Source organism: Elgaria multicarinata, chromosome 14, assembly GCF_023053635.1.
Source record: "Elgaria multicarinata webbii isolate HBS135686 ecotype San Diego chromosome 14, rElgMul1.1.pri, whole genome shotgun sequence".
NCBI classification, from domain to species: Eukaryota; Metazoa; Chordata; class Lepidosauria; order Squamata; family Anguidae; genus Elgaria; species Elgaria multicarinata.
The window spans coordinates 1508947-1531521 of NC_086184.1; the positions used below are offsets into that span (position 1 = coordinate 1508947).

The 22575-nt window shown below is 50.8% G+C and overlaps 1 protein-coding gene across 1 annotated transcript; it reads right to left on the reverse strand.

Annotated features, from left to right (window-relative positions):
* Window positions 1–3905: 3905 nt before the first annotated feature.
* On the reverse strand, window positions 3906–16203 carry DPEP1 (dipeptidase 1). The gene is made up of 10 exons (XM_063140960.1): window positions 15929–16203; window positions 9497–9629; window positions 8835–8967; window positions 8359–8509; window positions 7919–7988; window positions 6525–6701; window positions 5097–5181; window positions 4939–5014; window positions 4286–4421; window positions 3906–4107 (listed from the first exon to the last, which is right to left on the reverse strand). Exons 1-10 carry the CDS (start codon window positions 16036–16038, stop codon window positions 3937–3939), a joined length of 1242 nt encoding a protein of 413 aa, XP_062997030.1. The 5' UTR covers window positions 16039–16203; the 3' UTR covers window positions 3906–3936.
* Between the last annotated feature and the right edge of the window lie 6372 nt (window positions 16204–22575).

A 22575-nucleotide genomic window follows, 5' to 3' on the forward strand; every position in this document is an offset into this window, starting at 1 on the left:
TCTGTAGTCGCCTGGCAGTTTACAGACCCGTTGCTCACTCGGAGCAGTAGCGGTCTTGGGGTGGCTGACTTGGAACTGCAGAGAGAACGGCTGCCTTGCAGAGGTCAGCCCAGTCAGTGCTTCCTCCAGGGCCGGGGGCTCTGAGGGCTTTCCCATTCTTGCTTCCTGAGAGTCCTTAATCATAGAATCGTAGAGTTGGAAGGGGCCTACAAGACCAACCCCCTGCTCAATGCAAGAATCCACCCTAAAGCATCCCTGACAGATGCTTGTCCAGCTGCCTCTTGAATGACTCTAGTGAGGGAGAGCCCACAACCTCCCTAGGTAACTGATTCCATTGTCGTACTGCTCTAACAGTCAGGAAGTTTTTCCTGATGTCCAGCTGGAATCTGGCTTCCTGTAACTTGAGGCTGTTAATCGGTGGGAAAGGCCTCGGCCAACCAGAAGCAGCCTTAGACAGAGTCAGAGCCTGGGTCCGTCTAGCCCAGTCTTGTTGACACAGGCTGGCAGCAGCAGTAGCAGCTCCAGGGGTTGCTGCTGGGGACCAACCCGCCAGGGACCTTCTGCTCACAAAGCCGGGACTCCCTCCGTGAGCTGCGGCTCCTTCCCTTCTGGCCTGGGAATTCAGCCCTGCCTGCTGGAGCGTGTTCAGAGGAGGGCAACCAGGATGATCAGGGGTCCGGAAACAAAGCCCTATGAAGAGAGACTGAAAGAACTGGGCGTGTTTAGCCTGGAGAAGAGAAGATTGAGGGGAGACATGGTAGCACTCTTCAAATACTTGAAACGTCACACAGAGGAGGGCCAGGATCTCTTCTCGATCCTCCCAGAGCGCAGGACACGGAATAATGGGCTCAAGTTAAAGGAAGCCAGATTCCAGCTGGACATCAGGAAAAACTTCCTGACTGTTAGAGCAGTATGACAATGGAATCAGTTACCTAGGGAGGTGGTGGGCTCTCCCACACTAGAGGCTTTCAAGAGGCAGCTGGACAAGCATCTGTCAGGGATGCTTTAGGGTGGATTCCTGCATTGAGCAGGGGGTTGGACTAGATGGCCTTGTAGGCCCCTTCCAACTCTGCTATTCTATGATTCTATGCTCAGACTGGCTCGGAGCCCAGCAATCGCTCTGAAGGACCAGCGGGAGTGTTTGGCAAGCTCTTGGAATACCTCTCAGCCAGCCACCCAAGCTGAAATGGCAGGAGGGTTCCCGCAGGCTGCTTCACGTGCACGGCAGCAATCGCAGGCGCGTCTCTCCACCCAGTGTGTCTACAAAGTTCTGTGTAACGTGCGAGAGACACCCTTGAAGATTGTGGACCGCATGTCAGCACTCTAGCAGCCAGCTACAGACGAAAGATGGCCTTGACAGGAAACGGCACAAAGTGGTTTCATGATTCCGCAGTCCGTACAGCCTTCCTCAACCTGGGGCGCTCCAGATGTGTTGGACTGCATCTCCCAGAATGCCTGGGGCATTCTGGGAGTTGCAGTCCAACACATCTGGAGCGCCCCAGGTTGAGGAAGGCTGTTAGGAGGACATGGAGCAGATGCCAGAGCAGCCAATCTTCCCCTCTACCTCCTCCTCCCTCCCTCCCTCCTAAATTGCCTATTGGGGAGGAGGGTTCTGCAATAAATGATTCTGCCACTAGAGGGCTTCCTCTACCTTAAAAATGCCCCTTGTTTGCCTGTATTCTCAGTTCAGCCTCAAGTGTGATTTAACCCTGGTCAAAGAGTCCTGTAGGGCAGGGAACCTTACACAGTTGACATCATGTGCATTAGTGGACAAATTGGCTAGGGCCATCTTTGGGCAGCTATAGCTGAGTATGCGATCAGACAGAGCCACGTGGTATGGATCCATGCTGGCTCAGATCCCATCAGGTTAGACTTGGACGTTCGGACTTTTTGCCTCAACTTGCCTCACTTTGCTCTTGATTACACTGGACCACATCTTCTATTTGCATGCCTCCCCCCCCCTCCCAGCTTGGAGAGACCCTTTTGCAGCTCCTCGCAATCGCTTTTTGTTTTAACCACCTTAAGTAATCGGCAAACTTGGCTATTTCGTTGCTCAAATCATTTATGAACGATTTAAAGAACAAGTTCTTTAACCAGTTACTGATCTCTAAGAGGACCTAAGTTTGGTGAAGGACCGAAGTCTAAGTAGCAAACCTGCTCCTGCTGGATTCTGTGCCCACAGAGCTCAAAATCCAGAGCCTGCCAGGCAGTACTCCGAAGTGCTGAAAACAAACGCTCAAGTTTCTTGCAGCTTTTCCAGTAGCCTTAATGTTTAGAGTAGAAAAGAGGGGTGTGTGTAAGATTAGGCAATTGATCATAAAGTCACCCCACAGTCTTTTGGCAGCAAGACTCTGGAAATAACTTAATTGAGATGATTAAGTTTAATACTTAAAAGGTTGTCACCCAGAGGAGGGTCAGGATCTCTTCTCGATCCTCCCAGAGTGCAGGACACGGAATAACAGCTCAAATGACAGGAAGCCAGATTCCGGCTGGACATCAGGAAAACCTTCCTGACTGTTGGAGCAGTATGACAATGGAACCAGTGACTTAGGGAGGTTGTGGGCTCTCCCACACTAGAGACCTTCAAGAGGCAGCTGGACAGCCATCTGTCAGGGATGCTTTAGGGTGGATTCCTGCATTGAGCAGGGGGTTGGACTCGATGTCCTTGTAGGCCCCTTCCAACTTGCCTGTGGTGCTGGGTATCCCCTTGCCTGTGGTGCTGGGTACCCCCCCCCCATCATTCCTTTCTTCCACTTTCTGGGAGGAGGGAGGGAGGAGAGAGGCCAAGAGGGAGGTCTTCCAAGCGTGTCTCTGCTCTGCAGGGGAGGCTTGTAGGGCCAAGCAGGGGGTGCTAGAGACGGAAAACGGGTTACCCCTTCCACCCTGGTGCTGATCCTCTCCCACGCAGAGCCTCTGCGCTGCAACCGGGAGACGAATCCCTTCTCTCTCAGGTCTGTTTGTGCAGGTGCCTGCTGCCGCCTCCACATCAGAGACAGGCTGTTCTTGAAATGCCAGCGGAAGCTGCTAATGAGCTGGTTGATTAGCTAATTAATTGGCTAATGAGGAGTGCTTGGACGAAGGCTGTGAAACAGGAAGGCAACAGCTGCCTGGAGGTCCATCTGTGCCTGGGTGCGAGCCGTGCACCTCGCCAGGAGGCAACGATGCTGCTTGCTGGAGAAGGTGCCGACCCTTCAGCCCCACAGAACTAGATTTTGCCCTTGCGGGGAGAAATTGTCCCCTTCCTTGAGTTGGGGGCCGGGGCCTTTGCCTTCAGCCAGTGGAGGGCTCTAGTGGAGGGCTGTCAAGACCCCCGCAAGCTTATCTCAGTTGTTCCTGCAGAAGACTTCAGAAAGAGTCCGGGGCAGCTCGTGTGACAGCCTTGGGTTTGTGTGGGGAGGGGCCGTAGCTCAGTGGGAGAATCCCTTGCTTTGCAGGCAGAAGGCCCCAGGTCCAAGTGGACCAAGGATTAAGGCAGCTTCCTGCGAGCGCAACGCCGAGGAAAGGCAGAGCGTTCTCCTTTGGATTGGAACAGAACTTTTACTTGCAGCCCAGCGTGTGCCAGGCACTGCACCATGCGTGATGTGATTCCCCATTACATGAATCCAACCTGGAAAGAGAGAGAGAGAGAGAGAGAAAAGGCCCTGGGACTGAGCAAGGAGGAGGAAGGACGGGAAAGAGCAGCAGCAGGAAACCGGACTACTATTTTGTTCAGTGAGAGGGCCCAGCGGGAAGGAGGAGGGAGCTGAAAAAGAGAAGAGGGGCTGGAAATGTTTCTGTCCACAGTTCAGTTGAATCTGCAACGTCCGATGGTTTGGGCGAAGCCACGGCAGCGGTGATGCCCGCGGAGTGGTGTGAGGGCAGTCGTGGGCCTTTTGCATCGTCACCAGCTGCCCTGCAGGATCCCAAGGGGCCGCCACGGAAGGAGGTGCCAGGCTTCTACAGGAGCAGCAGCAGCAGCAGGGCGAGGGCGAGGGCAGCAGGCAGCAGCCTGGGATGGTCCCCGCTGTCGGGGTACCCGTAGCGGGTCCGGCAGGCCTCCTCCAGTCCCTGGAAGGCGATGGGCGTGTCGTCGGGAGCGATCGCATCCTTGGCCATCTGGTCCCGCACCTGGCAGAGGAGAAGGGCCGGTTCGAGTCAGTTGGGCCGTGTCGTGGCCACGGCTGTGAGATGGCCCCCACGGGGCAGCTTCCCCAGGGGTGCTTCGTGAGGGGCAGGGGCGCAGCGCAAAGCAGAGGCTGCCCCTGCTCCTGCCCCAGCCAGGCCCTGCTGGCCTCGGAGGCCTCACCTGCTCCACTTCCTGGAAGACTCGCAGCAGGTTCTCGGCCAGGGCGCCTCTCACCTCCTCCTCCGTCCACTTCCGCCTCAGCAGCTCTGCAACTAAGTCTGGGTATTTGGAAACATCCTCCAAGCCCACGGGGACTCTGTGCGGAGCCGAAGAGCACCAAGGCAAACACAGGGAATGAGTGGCAGGTTTCCCCTAGGAAAACCCCTGTAGCCCCAGTGGGAGGAAAGCCCTAGAGCCCCCTCCCCTTGGTGCTGCCCGGGGGGGGGGCGCTCAGTAGCCCCTCCTCCCATGCTTGTCTTGCTCTGGCAGACCATTGTCTGTGACTTCGCCCGGGTGCAAGAAGCCCAAGCAGTGAGGCTACTGAGAGTCCCTTGGCATTTACGGTGCATCTTCAAGGCAGTTTTGCTGTGTGTGTGTGTGTGTGTGTGTGTGTCACACACGCACATCATGGACATGCCGTGCTCGCTGCCTCTGTGCGACTGCAGATAGTGGCCGCCAACAATCCCCCAGCAGGACTGTTAATCCTGGGCATGAGGCTTGGGTATCTCCTATAGCCAGAGAGAGAGAGAGATCTGTGTGTGGCCTGGCCAGGGCCTGCCCCATAAGCTGCCTGGGGTTCTGCCTGCAACATGCATCCGTCCTGCTGTGGGTACCTGGTCACGCCATCGTAGTCTCCCCCAAAGCCAACGGCCTTCGGCCCGGCCAAACGCTTTATGTAGTCCATGTGGTCTGTGGACAAAAAGGGAGGGAGGTGAACGAGCCCTTTGCAACCATTGCTCCCTTCTCCCATATCCCACCCCACCTGACTCACCTGCTACCTGAGAAAGGTTGGCTTTGGGGTTGCAGGAGACGTAGTCATTGTAGAAGTTCACCATCACGAGGCTGCGGGTCTCGTTCTACAGGAAAAGGCAGGAGGGGCCAGTGCTAAGGAAGCTGGTTCTCTGGCGTGCAGGGCAGCTCCCTCTGTCTTCCCGTTACTCAGAAGTAGAAGTCCCTACCGCTCTGCTCTCGACCCACCTCCCTTTCCTAATCTTTCCCTCTGGGGCTGGTGAGCCGAGCCGGCGATTGAGTGGAGGAAGGACACAGTAAAACGAAAAAGCACCCACGAGCCTAAATTGATCCAACTTCACCTACAGCTGCAGAACAGGGAAGAATTTGGCCATTGCTTGCTTGAATGTGCTGTTTGCTTGGGAATGGAATCATTGTGGTTGTGAAGGCAGATGAAAATATTGTAAACAAACGAGATATTAATTTGCATGTGTGCAAATGTAAAACTGATTATTACAGCTTTCCCAACTTGTGTTGGGTTACAGAAAAACAGAAGAAGAGCCCTGCTGAATCACACCAAGGCTACACCTGGTCCAGCATTCTGTCCATCTGCTCCCAGGAAAACCACAAGCAGGACATGAGTGCAACAGCACCGTCATGCCCATGTTCCCCAGCAACTGGTGTACACAGGCAGTCTGCCTCGGATGCTGGAGGAAGCACATCACCATCAAGGCTAACAGTTATTGATAGCCTCCTTCTACAGGAATGTATCCAGACCCCTTTTCAAGCCATCCAAATGGGTGGCCATCACTACATCTTGTGGTAGTGAGTTCCATAGTTTAACTCTGCGCTGTGTGAAGAAGTCCTTCCTCATTTGTCCTGGATCTCCCACCCATCAGCTTCATGGGATATGACCCCTTTGGGTTCTAGTATTTTGAGAGAGGGAGAAAAATGTTTCCCTCTCCACATTCTCCACACCAGGCATAATTTTATACACCTCTGTTACGTCTCCCCTGAGCCTCCTTTTTCCAAGCTAAACAATCCCAGATGTCGTAACCTTCCCTCCTAGGCGAGATGCTCCAGACCCTCGATCATTTCAGTGCCCTTTTCTGCACTTTTTCCGGCTCTATAATATCCTTCTTTAGGTGCGGCAACCAGAACTGTACACGGCATTCCCAATGTGGCCTGCACCGTAGATTTGTATAAGGGGAGTGTGATATTGGCAGTTCTACTTTCAATTCCATGCTGGCTGGGGGCTGATGGGAGCTGTAGTCTGCCGTAACTGGAGGCCACCAGTCCAGGGAAGGCTGGCCAACTATGAAGGGAAGGGAAGGGTTGGAAAGTGGCCACAGCAGCTGCAGAAGACAACCGGTTGCTGGCTTCTGCCCTTCCTCGCCTGAGCTGCCTCCACACTTCCAAGCCCTTCCTGGGATGAGTACAAGCAGGCGCCTGCTGCCACGGTCTTGCTCACCACTCGGAGGAGGACGTCATCGGGTACGTTGCGCCGGTGTTTGCAAACGGCGTAGGCAGAGGAGTGGCTGAATATGACGGGGGCTTGGGAGATAGCCAAAGCATCCTTCATCGTATCCACCGAAACGTGAGCCAGGTCCACCAGCATACCCAGGCGATTCATTTCCTTGACCACACGCTGCGGGGCAGGGAAAAGAAAAACGGGACAAGGTGCAGGCCTGTAGGAGGCAGAGGGGCGGCTGGCTTTGCTTTTGCCTCCGGTTTTCACGATGCGGGGTTTGCCAGATAACCACGTTAGAGCAAAGCCCCTCAAGTAATTCTATATGTGTCTACTCAGAAGTAAGCCCCATTGAGCAGGGGGTTGGACTCGATGGCCTTATAGGCCCCTTCCAACGCTACTATGATTCTATGATTGGTTTCAAGGGGACTTAAGTCTTCATCCCACGTACCTGTTTCCCTCGAATTATCCCCTACAGCGTAAAGCTGTCGTGGTGGTGGTGGTGGTGTGTCCCAAGAAAGTGTGCATAGGATTATATCCAAGCACTTAAGTATCATTTCCCATCTTTTATCTATCTATATATCTATATCTATCTAAAAGCCCAGACTGCTCCTCCAAGCTAGTTATAGTGTTTGCCCTCTGGCGCCATCTAGCGACGTTTCTCGGAACTGTGGTCTTCTATGGAAGTTGCAAGTTCCGAGAAAGACCACTGCCAGGAGCTTCCGGCCTAGCAGAGGGGCCCAAACCCACTAACATCCTCACCAGACTGCTCCGCTACACCTGTCGTATGACGGGCTTTTTTGCTAGTCTATACATATCTAAAAGCCCAGACTGCTCCTCCAAGCCAGTTATAGTTTTTGCCCTCTGGCGCCATCTAGCGACATTTCTCAGAACTGTGGCCTTCTAGGGAAGTTCCAAGTTCCGAAGAAAGCTCACTGCCAGGAGCTTCCGGCCTAGCAGAGGGGCCCAAACCCACTAACCTCCTCACCAGACTGCTCCTCTACACCTGTCATATGACGGGCTTTTTTGCTAGTTGATTAATAATTAGTTACAATAAATCAGTCATAGCAAGTCCCTGTTTTTCTCATACCTACTTTTATCGTCCCCAGTCTGAAAGAACCTCCAGATGTGTTGGAGTTCACATCACTCCCCAGCTGCAGTCCCACACATCTGGAGGGCGCCAGGCTGGGGAAGGCTGAACTAGTTGATCCTGCTAATAGAGGTTTGCTAAATCATAACGGATGCCCACACGACACCCAGGTTTTGATGCTGAGCTCAACGGGTCTTGTGAATCTGTCGTGCATCATACCAATGGCGTATCTTTTCTCCACTTCGAACATGAAAGACCTCTTTTCACAGAAGTGTAAGATTTTCGCCCCAGACGAGGTTCCACTCACCTCCCCAAATTTAGTCAAGCCATTGTGGACGGGATGCTCTTCTGCCGTATCCACCAGCCAGTTGTCAGCCCTGCCGGGTGAAGCGCACATCAGGTGAGATGGGCAAAGGAGCAGCATGGGGACGGGGGCTTTACTGGAGCTTCTCAGTGGCGCTCTGACGCCCATGGTTCCCTCTGCCCCAACATTGTCCTATGGATCTCTCTCCTCCCGTAAGGAGTGGCAGCTGCTCCATCTTCCCTCACCCCAAAGGTGTGACTGGTCCAGAAGAAGAAAGGTGAGTTGGGGCTCTAAACCGGCAGTCGTTTTGCACCTTTGATCAGTACCAAGGGCACTGCAGTCTGCATGTTCTCAGAGGCACTTGATGAATGCACTGGGGCTGAACCCAGCTGCTGGGGTGAAGCTGGTGAGGTTGGGCACGCATCCAGCCCTCTGAGCCTTACCAGGGTGTGTTGCAGCTGTGCGTGAGGGTCATGTAGCGCACTCCCAGCTGGTAAAAGGTGCGCAGCACAGCCAGGCTGCTGTCGATGGAGTGGCCGCCCTCCACGCCAATCAGGCTGGCCACCCTGCGGTTGCTGAAGGCCTTCCGGATGCCTGAAAGAGAAGCAAGCCCAGCCTGGAGAAGTGGAGGGGGACCAGGACAGTTGGGGGAGAGGGAGGCCCTCAGCTCTGTAACCCAGCCTCTCCTCACTCACAAAGACCCCCTGCTCACCCAGTGTGGGCTGCCACAGGAGGCAAGTAACAGGGAGAGCCTTCTCACTTTGGCACATTTGCACACATGCAGATTTGGCACAGCCCTCTTCGAAAGGGTTGCAGCTCAGGTTGGGCTCCTGTCCACGACGGAGGTGTGCCCAGCCTGGTCCATTCTTCCCCATCCAAGGAGCAGCTCCCTTACCTGGTCCATCTCTCCCTCCCTCACCTGTGCTGTCAGTGACACAGTCAAAGACTTCTGGGTATAGGTGGCACATCCGATGGACGACATCTATCTGCTCCAAGGTCCGCTTCACGGCGTCTTTGTTCTGTGTCTCACAGGGCACATAAGCTGCCCAGAACTGAGCAAGGAGAGAGGAAAGCAACAGGAAAGTTTCCAATACTATGAAAACAGCCTTTTCTGTGCTGCCTGTGTGTAAGCTCCACAACTATGGAGTCAGCTGCAGGGATGTAATGGAATGTCAGCAAACATTCTAACTTTGGGGTGGAAAGTGAGGAGAACCAGTCGGTCGAGTGCCAACAAACTCAACAGTCGCTTTGGCCAACAACAATTTCACACCCAACACAGGGTCAGGAAGAGTGGTGTGATATCTGCAGGAAGGAAGTGGGCATACAGGGAAGTTTGTTCCAGCCACAGATTGAGTCTCGCAGCTGGGAGCTGGAAAATAGCCTGAAAACATAACAACATCTTTATTTACTATTTACTTTTCTTTTTTCTTGGAAACCTTTGTCTGAAAAAGGAACCTGTAGGTGTTGGAAGCTTGCAAATTGTCCAAATTACCAAATGGTTCAACAGAAGTGTGAAATGCAGCACCTATTTTATGTGTTTCTGTGCACATGGGTGGCGATCTCTCCCATTGGGTCCCCTACCTGTGCTCCCACATGTCCAAGGTGCAGTTTCTGGATGTTGGTGTGAGTGCCTTGCAGCTCAGTCAGGTTGGCTGACCTCAAGGAGAGCTGGTTGTTGAATTTTTTCAGCACCTGCCAGGGTAAGTCATTGTGCCTAGAATCAGAAAGAATAATACCTGATGAGTGCGGGGGCAAAATGCCCCCCACTAGAGAGCCAGTGGGTGTGTGGGTGTCCTGCTTCTTGCAACAGAATCTCATGCGTGATGTCTAACAGAAGAGAGGCGCCACCTTCACCAGCTTAGTGCCCTTCAGATACGTTGGACAGCAACTCCTAGAGTGACCATGCTGGCTGAGAATGATGGGAATTGCAGTCCACCACATCTGGAGGGCCCCAGGTCAGGAAAAGCTTCTGTAGCAGTTGCAGTGTGTGAATCTGGGTTTATATCCCTTTGCCATATGTTCATATTACATTCAATATTAAAGGCCTGTGAACAAGTTAAAGGAAGCCAGATTCCAGCTGGACATCAGGAAAAACTTCCTGACTGTTAGAGCAGTACGACAATGGAACCAATGACCTAGGGAGGTTGTGGGCTCTCCCACACTGGAGGCAGCTGGACTACCATCTGTCAGGGATGCTTTAGGGTGGATTCCTGCATTGAGCAGGGGGTTGGACTCAATGGCCTTGTAGGTCCCTTCCAACTCTGCTATTCTATGATTCTATGATTCTATGAAATATTTCTTGTTCGAGAGTATGCCAAGCAATGGCGAATATTTGCTGATCTTTGTTCTCTCTAAGCTGATTTTTTTTGTTTCCTGCAAGCTCACGTCTGTGATTTTGGGTGTTTCTACATTAGGCTTTTAACCTGCCACTTTACTGAGGCTTCTGTTTCCGGATTCTTTGCAAGATTAAGATCGGCTCTTTTACATGTGTCCTCCGCCAAGGGGGGGTTCTTCTTCCTTTCCTTATGATCCATTACATGAGCACTAGGTGGCGCTGTGGTATAGTGGAATTGAGCAGTTACAACTACGCTTTATCCCAGCATTCACAAATAATACCAGACTTTCCTCATTAGAAACTCCATTTTAACCATCCCTGCTAAAATGGTTGCAAAGCACAGGAGGGACTCTGAGGGGTGACCTACAAACTACTGTAAGTGAGGAATCGCAAGCGCGCAATACATGCCTTATATAGAAAGGCTCTTGAGTGGGTGATCAGAAGGCAGGTACACAAAACCAGATATACGTGTAGATTGTTCTGAATTGCCTTTTCCTGTCATAGAACACCTCTGTGCCTTCTTTTCCCACGGAGATCATGGCTGAGTCAAGCACACCTGTCTGTCTTGCTCTATTCACAGAAACAAAGAGCAAATGACAACACCCAGAAGCTCTAGCGATCTGGTCTCTTCTATTGTCATTTCTAAGCTCCATCACACACGCTCATACCTTCGCTTCTGCCTGTGTTTTCTTTCCTCGGTTACTTCCTCTTTCAAAAGAGGAAGCACAGAATGAGCACAAGGCCCATTGAGTCCGCTGTTCTAATGGTGCTGCTTCTCCTGCACGTAGCAGGAGAGAGCAGCAATTCTGAGTTTAAAAATACATTGGACTTAGAGCTTCCACATGATCTAGGGTTTAAGTTGTTCTTCTTGGAGAGGTCACATCCTGGCAGGAAGCCGGGCAAGAGACACAGCAACCAACCACGTACTCTATGAGTTCTAGATGTGCTTGCTTGTGCTACAGAACTGGGCTGAAAGGTGGTTTCTCTTCAGAAAGAAAGTGATTGAAGATTGAGGGGAGACATGAGAGCACTCTTCAAATACTTGAACGGTTGTCACACAGAGCAGGGCCAGGATCTCTTCTCGATCCTCCCAGAGTGCAGGACACGGAATAACGGGCTCAAGTTAAAGGAAGCCAGATTCCAGCTGGACATCAGAAAAAACTTCCTGACTGTTAGAGTAGTACGAGAATGGAACCAGTGACCTAGGGAGGTGGTGGGCTCTCCCACACTAGAGGCCTTCAAGAGGCAGCTGGACAGCCCTCTGTCAGGGATGCTGTAGGGTGGATTCCTGCACTGAGCAGGGGGTTGGACTTGATGGCCTTGTAGGCCCCTTCCGACTCTGCTGTTCTATGATTTTAAGATACAAGGGGTAAAAGGGGTAGTTTTACAAACCTGCTACTTTTTTTGCATCCATCATTTTTAAGAGAATGCAGCTATGAAGGTTGTGAGCAGCTGAGCTGTGAATAGTGAAGTTAAAACTATGGAACTCACTATCACAAGATGTGGTGATGGCCACCAATTTGGATGGCTTTAAAAGGGGGGTTGGATAAATTCCTGGAAGAGGAGAAGGCTATCAATGGCTGCTACCCCTGATGGCTATGTGCCACCTCCAGTATCAGAGGCAGTTGCTGGGGAACATGGGTGGGAGGATGCTCCTGCACCTGTGTCCTGGTTGTGGGATCAGACTGCGAACAGAGTGGCGGACTAGATGCACCCTCGGCCTGACCCAGCAGGGCACTTCTGATGTTCTTAAGTGCAAGTAGTTTTGTGAAAAGCCCATAGGAAAGAGAAGGTTAGAGGCAGGGGCTCAACGTGGCCATGAGCGGGTATTGAAGAACTACGTGGGTCATGAGTGTGAACACCACCACCACTCCCACGTGGCAGCCCGAGCCTTTGCTATAGTTGCTGTAAAATGCATTCCTCAAATTAATCAGGGCATTAGACGTATTTCTTTGCAAGGGAAAGATAACATAGATTTCATGAGGCAAAACGTTTGGAATCCTTTGGATGCAGATGCCAACATTTGCAACAAGGCATGGGGATTTCATGTCAAAGGACTTTGTCCGGCCAGGACACAGAGAAGCATTTCTCAATGAGAGCCGAAACATCAGCTGCAAAGTTCTTCCAGATGTTTAAGATTTAAGAGTTTTAGTTTTCCGTGCCTGGGGACCAGGCAGCACGAACGAATGGGTGGATTTGCCTTATAGCAGCCTTCCTCAACCTGGGGCGCTCCAGATGTGTTGGACTACAACTCCCAGAATGCCCCTGGCTGGGGCATTCTGGGAGATGCAGTCCAACACATCTGGAGCGCCCCAGGTTGAGGAAGGCTGCCTTATAGAGAAGAAAAAGAACCACACAGCGCGTCTGCCCCTCCATTTAAGACTGCCTCCCCAAACTTGGTTCTCTCCAGATGTGCTGGGCTATTACTTTCAGCATCCCCCAGCCAGGGATGCTGGGAGCTGTAGTCTACCACATCTAAGGTTTGGGAGTCAGGAAGTCTGCTTTAAGGACTGGCTGTTCCAGCCGAACAAAAGGATTTTCCATATATGACCTTTAGGGGCAAAGTGTATCATGGGTAGCTAACCTGGGTTTGCTCTAGTGTAATGTGTGAAATGGCCCTTTGGGCTGGTTTGTGTATGCATGTGTAGGCTTTGTTTCCAGGGGTCTGGAAACAAAGCCCTATGAAGAGAAATAACTGGGCAGATTTAGCCTGGAGAAGAGAAGATTGAGGGGAGACATGAGAGCACTCTTCAAATACTTGAAAGGTTGTCCCACAGAGGAGGGCCAGGATCTCTTCTCGATCCTCCCAGAGTGCAAGACACGGAATAACGGGCTCAAGTTAAAGGAAGCCAGATTCCAGATGGACATCAGGAAAAACTTCCTGACTGTTAGAGCAGTACGACAATGGATCTAGTTCCCTAGGGAGGTTGTGGGCTCTCCCACACTGGAGGCCTTCAAGAGGCAGCTGGACAACCATCTGTCAGGGATGCTTTAGGGTGGATTCCTGCACTGAGCAGGGGGTTGGACTTGATGGCCTTGGAGGCCCCTTCCAGCTCTGCTATTCTATGATTCTGTGTTCATTCCCCGAAGGACCTGCTGAGAACCTCTTATCAATTATATCCCTTCTCTGCTCAACTCTTATTTTAGTATGGTTGGCAGGGTCAATTCCCATAGAGCTTCAGTCTTTTGCCTGTCCCTTTCCCTTGCAGAAACGGTAAAAAAAAAACCATTAGCCTCTTGTGACTGTGGAGAAAACAGGCATGCTTTCCTGGCAATTAAAGGCACACTCCGACGCATGTTCAGACGGGGAAAGAAACACACACGTACAACACCCGGCTGATCACTGCCAGGAGCTGTAGGCCTTTTTCTGTGAAAACGTGCATTGGATTATGCCTAAGCTAGTTATCCCAAAAAGAGTCACTAGGAAGTAAGCCCCATTAGACACAAATGGTATTTAGGGAAACGAGAGAAGGGTAAAATCCAGACATAGCGGCTAGCAAGTTCGTTTCTCCTCCATTCCTTGTGCAGAATGCGATCAGAGGACAGTTTCCAAAGGGCTCTTAGTCACAGAGTTGTAGAAGTTGGCTTTTGCTGGTTTAGCACTTGATCAGGACGTCAAACCTTGCCATGCTTTGGGACAGGTGTGCCAAGCTGAAGTCTAGTCAAACCTGTCTTTATTATGCATACTTCCCCCCCCCCCCACTCCTAGAAAAACCTTCGCACAGTGTTCATCCCCATGAGCTGCTTGCATTCCACTTGCAATGCTCTGATTGCTTTATTGGCGGCTGGCATTGCTGCTTCTGCAGCTGTTTTAGCCCGACTTGCTAACTTTGGGGCATTTACCTTCTGCTCGATTTAAGCCCCTGAGTAAATCCCCACCACCCCATGGAGCTCCTTATTTTCTTTCTGACAACTGAGGGAAGAATCCAAAGTCTCTGCTTTGGGTTTTGGCCTTGAGACAGGAACAGGGGACCCTGCTGTCCTTCCCACAAATGAAACCCGTTCTGCGAGAATGGCGCCTTCGCAGTTGTTGTGCCGAAGAGGAAACTCTGCGCAAACTTTGCCCATGGCATCGCGAGTCTTTCTTCTTTAAAACCCTAACCAGATCCCCTTCAGAGGGGACATGCAGTCTGCACGTCCTCAGAGGCACTTTGCCAAGACTTCTCTGTTTCAAACTGCTCCAGCAGGCTCAGCAGAACTCTCTGACGTCAATGCCAGGATTTCTGAAATGAACAGGTGACTCCTGAAGAGCCCTGAGACTGCCCCGCCTGCATCAAGACTTGCTCTGTCAGGCAGAGGTGCAGCGAGGGCCGGGCTTTGGGGCCAAGGGCCCGGGCCCTGCAGCCATGGGGGCCTTCACATGACCACCCCGAGAGCAGCAGAGGACGGGGACAGCGCAAACACCTCAGCACCTAGGCTGGCAAACTCCATGTTATCCTTGTAGTCAGTGCCAGCTCCAGTGATTTGGGGGCTCAGGGGCAAAGCCCCCCCCCTTGGCCCCCCTCCCTCCCTGAGCCTGTTTTCATTGTCCTCCTGCTCCTCCACCTCTTTCTCATCACAGCTACAATCCGTTTGCTTGACAGGCAGAGAGCCAGGCAGGATCTACTACGCTTCTGCTTTATAACGGCATTGAAGTGCACTGACAGCCGTTGGGGCCCAGGACACGTTCCATGGACTGCTTTCAAATGGCTTTCATAGTGCTGTATCTTGCTTGGGGTAGATGCTGCTGCTGCTGCTCCTCTTTCTCACCATCACCAGAGCGAGAGGCAGGTGGACAAGCAGGCCGCCACGGGGAAGAGCAGGAGCAGGAGGAGCCGGTCCAGAGGTCTCCTGTCACTGGGCCCCTGCTGGGGTGTGGACCCTCGGCACGTGCCCCACCATGCCGACCCTTGACCCCAGCCTTGCTTGCAGTCATGATGGTTTACGCGATTGAAGTGGAACTGCACAGGCTCAGAGTATTGTCTTCCTTCAATTCATTAAGTTCAGGCTCTAAGATGACTTTGCCTTCCTGGCAGAGGCGTAAGGACCTTGCCCTCTTCCAAGGCCGGCCTGCTTCGGCCTTCGTGTCATGCTCTTCATTCCAGGAAGATGTGCAAAGTTTCAATGACACTCAGGGCAATAGCCTACCTGTTACCCCCACTAATGATTAACTCAGTGAGCATTTTCTCGATAAGAAAGAGGAGGTGAGCGATCTGGAATGCTCCCCGTGGGGACTCAGGTGTGGCTGCTCTAAACAATAGCTCGCCCAGACAGCCGTCAACGCAAGCCTCCGGAGCAGGCCGGGGGGAGCTCAGTGCCTGTGGGGGAACATTCCCTTCTGCAAACCGCTGTTCATCTCGTTCTTCCGCTTTCCTAGCAATATATTTCCCCCTGTCTCTGGAGAACAATGCATGACCCAGCCTTGCATTGTTGCAAGGTCTTTCTTGAAGGCACTAAGTTGGGCCAACCCAGTTTGCACGTGCCCCGTTGCATGGCACTGGATGCCCCCACCCAGCGAGCCATGTGGGCAGCTGCTCCCTGGATGAGCTCAGGATGACCTAGCTGGAGGGGGGGGAACTCTGTGGCAAAGGGGCAAATCTTTTGATGGTGGCATCTGGGGCACCTGGGAGTGGCCAGCAGCACTACAGCTACTCCCCACGACTCCACTGCAGGGGAAAAGCACAGAAAGGAAGCCTTACCCATCTATCACAGGTGTCACGTTCATGATTTGGTCTGCCTGCAGCCGAAACACATCTGCCGAGCAGAAGGAGAGGCAGGTAAGCAGCAGGCTGGTGGCCAGTGAGGACATCCTGGAGAGTGGCGATCTGGGCCAGGTGGCTCTGCACCTGGGCTCCTCTGCTGAGACTTCCTTTAGGGCCCTCAAGCCAAGCCCCGGCGGGATTCCAAGAAGCCTCCCTTGAAACTATTCCTGTAAACAGGAACAGCCAGGCAGAGGCTGCTGAAGGGGTGAGCGTACCCCTCTGCAGTCAGTATGTAACTGCTTGGGAGGAGGAGCCGCGGAACGGTCTTAAACACCTGGCTTCAATCTGCATTTCTTCTGACTCCACCTTGGCCGGGCGTGTGGAAACAGTTTCCTTGAGGAGCGGCCCAAGCACGCTCGCGGAGAAGCGCTCTTGTGGCCTGGCATACTGCCTCCTGGAGATGCTCTGAGTAGTGATGGGGGACTTCAATTACCCTGATATCTGTTGGGAGACAAATACTGCCCAAAGCCACCCTTCCAAGAAATTCCTGACATGCGTGGGTGAAAACTTTCTCCTACAGAAAGTGGAGGAAGGAACTAGAGGATCGGCAATCCTTGACTTGATATTGACCAATAGGGATGACTTAGTGGATAAAGTGGGAAAGTGACCACATCGTACTTGAATTCTTGATGATGAAGGAGACAAAAGTTGAGTGTAGCCATACACGTACTCTGGATTTTAGGAAAGCTGATTTTAATAAACTCAGAACTATGATAAGTAAGGTCCCATGGCAAGTGAGCCTAATGAGAAAAGGAGTGCAGGATGGGCGGGAGTATTTAAAAAAGGAAATTTTAAAGGCACAGTTACAAACAATTCCAACAAGGAGAAAAGATAGAAGACAACAGAGGAAACCAATGTGGCTCCACAAAAAGCTTAGAGATGACCTGAAAACCAAAAAGGATAGATATAGGAAGTGGAAGGAAGGCCAGGCTACAAAAGAAGAGTACAGACAGGTGGCGCAGAAGTGCCGAAATGGCGTCAGGAAGGCTAAAGCTCAGAATGAGCTGAGATTAGTGAGGGATGCTAAAAGCAATAAAAAGGCTTTCTTAAGATATGTGAGTAGTAAAAGGCAGAGGAAAGAAATAGTGGTTCAACTGCTTAATGAGGATGGCAAATTGATAACAGATGACAAAGAAAAGGCTGAAGTGCTCAATTCCTACTTTGCCTCAGTCTTCTCCCAAAAGCGAGTCTATGACCCCACTGGAAAAAGTGAAGCAGAAGTTGAGAGGGCAGGATTGCAGTTTGAGATTGATAAACAAATCAAAGAACACTTAATTTCCTTGAATGAGTTCAAATCTCCAGGGTCCGATGAACTGCATCCAAGAGTAATGAAGGAGCTAGTGGAAGAACTCTCAGAACCTTTGTCTATTATCTTTGCAAAATCGTGGAAGACAGGTGAGGTGCCAGACGAATGGAGGAGGGCTAACATTGTCCCTATCTTCAAAAGGGGCAAAAAGGAGGAACCTGGGAACTACAGACCAGTCAGTCTGACATCCATCCCTGGGAAAATTCTGGAGCAGATTATAAAGAAGTCAATCTGTAAACACCTTGAAATCAATGCAGTGATTACTAGAAGCCAACATGGAGGATCGAGAAAAGATCCTGGCCCTCCTCTGTGAGACAACCTTTCCAGTATTTGAAGAGTGCTATCATGTCTCCCCTCAATCTTCTCTTCTCCAGGCTAAACTTGCCCAGTTCTTTCAGTCTCTCTTCATAGGGCTTTGTTTCCAGACCCCTGGTCATCCTGGTTGCCCTCCTCTGAACACGCTCCAGCTTGTCTGTGTCCTTCTTGAATTGTGGAGCCCAGAACTGGATGCAATACTCTAGATGAGGCCTAACCAGGGCCGAATAGAGAGGAACCAGTACCTCACACGATTTGGAAGCTATACTTCTATTAATGCAGCCCAAAATAGCATGTAGGACCAAGATACAATATGTGAAGAATCATATCCTCAATTGATCTGTCCTTTTTTTATCAGTAGGAGAGGCCTTCTGATAGAAATGGCATTTCATTCAGCCAAGAGACATGCATTTTGTACTTTGGTGTATGTCTTCACCCTTTGGTTCTGGTCAATGACCGTAATAAATTTATTCATTCATTCATGTCCTCACCCAGCATGTCATCATGGGCAGATAAGCAGCCTTGATAGCACCTGTAAATTAATGTTTGAGGTGTGTATGTGTGCGGGGGTGAGGGGGGACGGCTGCAAAAGGGACACTAATCCCTCCCTCAAACAAAATGCAAGCAAGTGCAAAGTTATGCACAGTGGGACCAAAAAGTATTTCCCAACTTCATGCAATATGCTGATGAGAACTGAGCTGGCTATGACTGACCAAGAAAGAGATCTTGGAGTTGTGGTGGAAAAGCTCGAGGAAAATGTCCACCCAGCATGCGGCTGCTGTGAAAAAGGCAAATTCCATGTTAGGCATAATCAGGAAAGGAATCGAAAATAAAGCCTCCAAGATCATCTTGTCGTTATACAATATCTATTGATATTGATAGAAGGTGTTTCCCCCCTAATCCTAATTGCTGTGTGGAGGGGGGAGGAATCCCACCCCCTGCACAGAAACTAAGCTTGAGGGGGGGTGTGTGTGTGAGAGAGAGAGAGAATCTCTTCTTGGCACTAATGAAAGGAATTGTTTCGTGTGTAGGTGGGCGGGTGGGTGATTAAGCTGAGAAAGAAAAGTTCCAATGGCACTAATGAACACAGGTTTCTGGGGTTTAGTTATTTAATAAATAAATAAATAAATAAATAAATAAATAATTTATTTATTTCTTACCCGCCTCTCCCTCTGGATCGAGGTGGGAAACAACATAGAATACAAAAATATTATAAAATACATAAAACTGATTAAAACATATAAAACTAAATACATTATTAAAATAACAGGCAGACATCTTAAAATACGACTGGATAGGCCTGCCAAAAGAGGTAAGTCTTTATTGCTTTTTTATATTCAGAAAGACTGTTAAGTTGGTGTATCTCTCCTAGTAAGCCGTTCCACAGTCTGGGAGTGGCAGAAGAGAAGGTGTTGCTCTAGGTTTAGCTGGCTGAAGTAGATTCTTCCCAGAGGACCTGAGTGTACAGGGTGGATTATATGGGAGAAAGCAATCCCGCAGGGAGACTAGATTCAAACCATGTAGGGCTTTAAAGGTGATGACCAACACTTTAGACTTCGCCCGGAAACTAATTGGCAGCCAGTGAAGAGATTTTAAAGCTGGATCTGGGCCTGCACATCACAGGCTCAGACCCAGCAACACCCAAGTCTCCATCTATCGATTTCTGGTGAGTGGCTGATTCTCTCAGGCTAGTAATATGAAAGGCTGATGGGGTTTTTCCATCCTGATAGCATCTCTGTGAAAAAGCCACTAACTGCAAGAAAAGCTCCTTCACAACTGTGATGTGGTGGCTTTTTTTCTTGTACGTTTGTGGGCATCATGAAAGTATGTCAGCTCCTCCCCCAGATCCGCTTCTCTCTCCCCATTTCTACTGTAGGAACCCAGCAATTGTGCACACATTTCAAATTATTTATTTTTAAAATTGAGCTTAGGGTTTGCCTTGTTGTGCTGACATCCATGATGGGGGGAAATAGGCTAAAGGTGTGTGTGTGTGTGTGTGTGTGTGTGTGTGTGTGTGTGTGTGTGTTTTGCTTGTTTGCTTTTAAAAAGTTTTGCTTGTTTGCTTTTAACTGTATAATCTACCTTTCAGGAAGGGCTCGCCCTGGCCTCCAGTTCTCAGCGTGGATGCTGGGGCTTGTAGGACTTCCCCCCCTTGTCTAAACATGTATAGCAGCCTTCCTCAACCTGGGGGAGCGCCCCAGGTTGAGGAAGGCTGATGTATAGGATCACACCCTAAATTAACTTGCAGAGGCACAGGCTACCGTTAGCCCCCTCATCAACCCTTGCCACCAGCAGGCCCTCCCATTAGGCGGAGTGAAGCAGCCGCCTCAGGAAGCTGATTTGGGGTGTCATGAAATGGCAGCACACTCTCCGTTATTTACGGAACCATCCTATGGCCCCGAGGAGCCGTGGGATAGTTTGGATTCCCAGATCCGAGGTTGGAGACAGCGCTCCGCCCTCAGAGCTGGAAATTGGAGCTCCAACCTGCCCCAACCTCGTCCCCCTCAAACCAACTACAGAAAGAACCATGTTGGCTGCTCTCCAAGGTCCGGAATTCAACCTTGGAGGAGGAGGGAAGGGGGCATTTTGGGAGAAGGGGAGAGAAGAAACTGGAGAGGCCAGCCTGTGAGCTATCCTCAGCCCTATCCAGCCACCTTCCCCGCAACCTTCAAGACGCTCGTCCATCTAACAAAAATGCAGGGGGCGGCGGAAGGAGTGGTGGAGGCAAAGATCACCTCCGCTGCTCCTCCTGACTGCATAGGATGGCCGTAAGCCTCCAAGTTCAGAGTCCTGTTGCTTTAAAATGGTTTATAATTGATAGATATTGTATCTGTTTTTTATGGTTTTAGATTTTGTATATTTGTTTTCAATGTTCCGTGTTTTAATCTTTGCAAACCGCCCAGAGAGCTTCGGCTATGGGGCAGTATATAAATGCAGTACATAATAGCAGTGACAACTGTTGGGGCCTAGGACACACACGGCACATACAGTTTTCAAACTGTTGACAAAGTGTAGATCTGGCCTTACAGTCACCACCGCACCATAGGATTGCCCCCTTAATTTTTTACGATGGCATCTTTAATCCTCTATGATTACTTGTCTTTTAAATAGCTAATTGTATGCTCAGTCCTTTTGTATCTAATTTTTGTTGGAATGGTCTATTGACTGCAATAAACTGTTGTTGTACTGCATATACAGTTGTCAAAACTGTTATAAAGCGCTTTAAAGCAGTAGTGCAGATCAGTCTGAAGACATGATCCAACACTTCTGTTAGATCAATGTTCTTTTCACCCAAGGACGAGATCCAAACAGCCCTTAAGCATGACTCCACCATTCCAGCGACAGAGGGTTCAAAAGCGCTTTATTGATTAGTAATCAAGGCCTGATCTCTTCAAAGGGAGCAATCAGACAAAAGACATAGGGAATATGGTACAGTATTTGAGCTTTCAAGGGGCAGGGCCCAGTAGCAGCATTAACCAATCAGAACATAACACTGAGGCATAGCTAATTATGCTAATCAGTTCTGTAAACAATACCTTTGGCCTGACAGTAAGTTATAGAAGTTAACTTCGACACAGACAGCCGGAGCCAGAACTCTTGTTTATATTAGTAATCAAGGATGCAAGGGCGCACACAAGGAGACATTCTCATACAGGGCATTATGACATTTTGCTTGGTGTGCAATGGAGACTTTACACTTTCCTATTAAAAATGGAGGTGGTTATGCTAACACTTCTGCCTTTCCCGTGGATTTTCTGTGTTGAGGAAAGAGATGGAAGAAGCGATGCAAAAATATATATATATGGGAGGGTTCTAAGCAGAAAACGATGGGGTCAGGACTCCCCCCACCCTGTGAAATTCTCCGGGAGCTTCCAGACGGAGAGTTCCTAATGTTTGTGTTCTGAAGGCATTGTGCAGCACTTGCGTCTTCCTTCTTTTTCCTTTTCACTTAACGGATTTTCCAGAGCAAGAAAAACGATGGAAGATACGTTGGGGAAACCCAGGAGGGTTACAAGCAGAGCCGGCATCAAGGGTCGAACTGGTTGGGCCCCTGTCCAGAGCCCACCCCTCAGCAGGGGCCCACTGACAAGCGCCTTGCGGAGTGGCTTCTCTCTTCGCCATGTTCAGCTGCTTCTCCCCGGAGCCCAGGCAAATGTGGTGGTGAGGACGAGGAGCAGCAGCAGCAGGTACCCCTGGCTCTCTGCCTGCCAAGCAAGCAAGTGGGAGCAATGATGGGAACACCAAAAGAGCCCTGAGGCTGGGTCAGTCCGGGGGTCCCTCCAGGCCAGCATTCTGTTCACACGGCGGCCAACCAGGGACCCACAAGCAGGACGCGGGTGCAACAGCACCCTCCCGCCCACGTTCCCCAGCAACTGCCTCGGATATAGGAGATACCGAAGAGAAGGAGCAGCCGGAGATTGTGCTGCTGGGAAGGTAGGTTCGCTTGGGGGAAGTTCCAAGCAGAAGATGATGACGATGTCTCCCCCCCCCCGCCCCCAGTCAGGTTCCATGAAAGAGGCAGAGCGGTGGGACGTGAACAGCCTCGCCCAGAGGCCCCCTACTCACCCCAGTTCAGTCGATGCATTCAGGGCCGTATTATCTTTACATTCACAATTGCTCTTTGCAATCCGTGCCTTTTGTCCTTGAAACCTGGGGATCTACACTACCGCTTTCAAGCGCTTTATAACAGTTTGGACAACTGTTGGGGCCCAGGACACACTGCATATACAGGTTTCAAAACGTTTTCAAAGTGCTTTAAAGCGCTTTAAAAGCAGTAGTGTAGATCCCCCCCCCGGGCACCTCTGGCCCCTGCTGCTGCATTTCAAAAAGTAAAGAAGGCCTTGGTGCTTCTTTGGAAGGAGGAGAGGCTTCTCTTGGGCTGCTCCTCCCTCCGGTTGGAGTCCCCTCGGGCGGGCGGGTGGGCGGGAGGGTGGTTTCCTCTTTGTTGCTGGAGTGAAGGAGG

What these genes read in the sequence shown, in the direction of transcription:
- DPEP1 (XM_063140960.1), bottom strand. Translation starts at nt 16,038, where the DNA reads ATGTCCTCACTGGCCACCAGCCTGCTGCTTACCTGCCTCTCCTTCTGC. An exon ending in GACTACGATGGCGTGACCAG is followed by an intron (nt 4,422 to 4,938) that starts GTACCCACAGCA and finishes GGCTCCGCACAG; the next exon opens with AGTCCCCGTGGGCTTGGAGG. An exon ending in TCTTCCAGGAAGTGGAGCAG is followed by an intron (nt 4,108 to 4,285) that starts GTGAGGCCTCCG and finishes CTCCTCTGCCAG; the next exon opens with GTGCGGGACCAGATGGCCAA.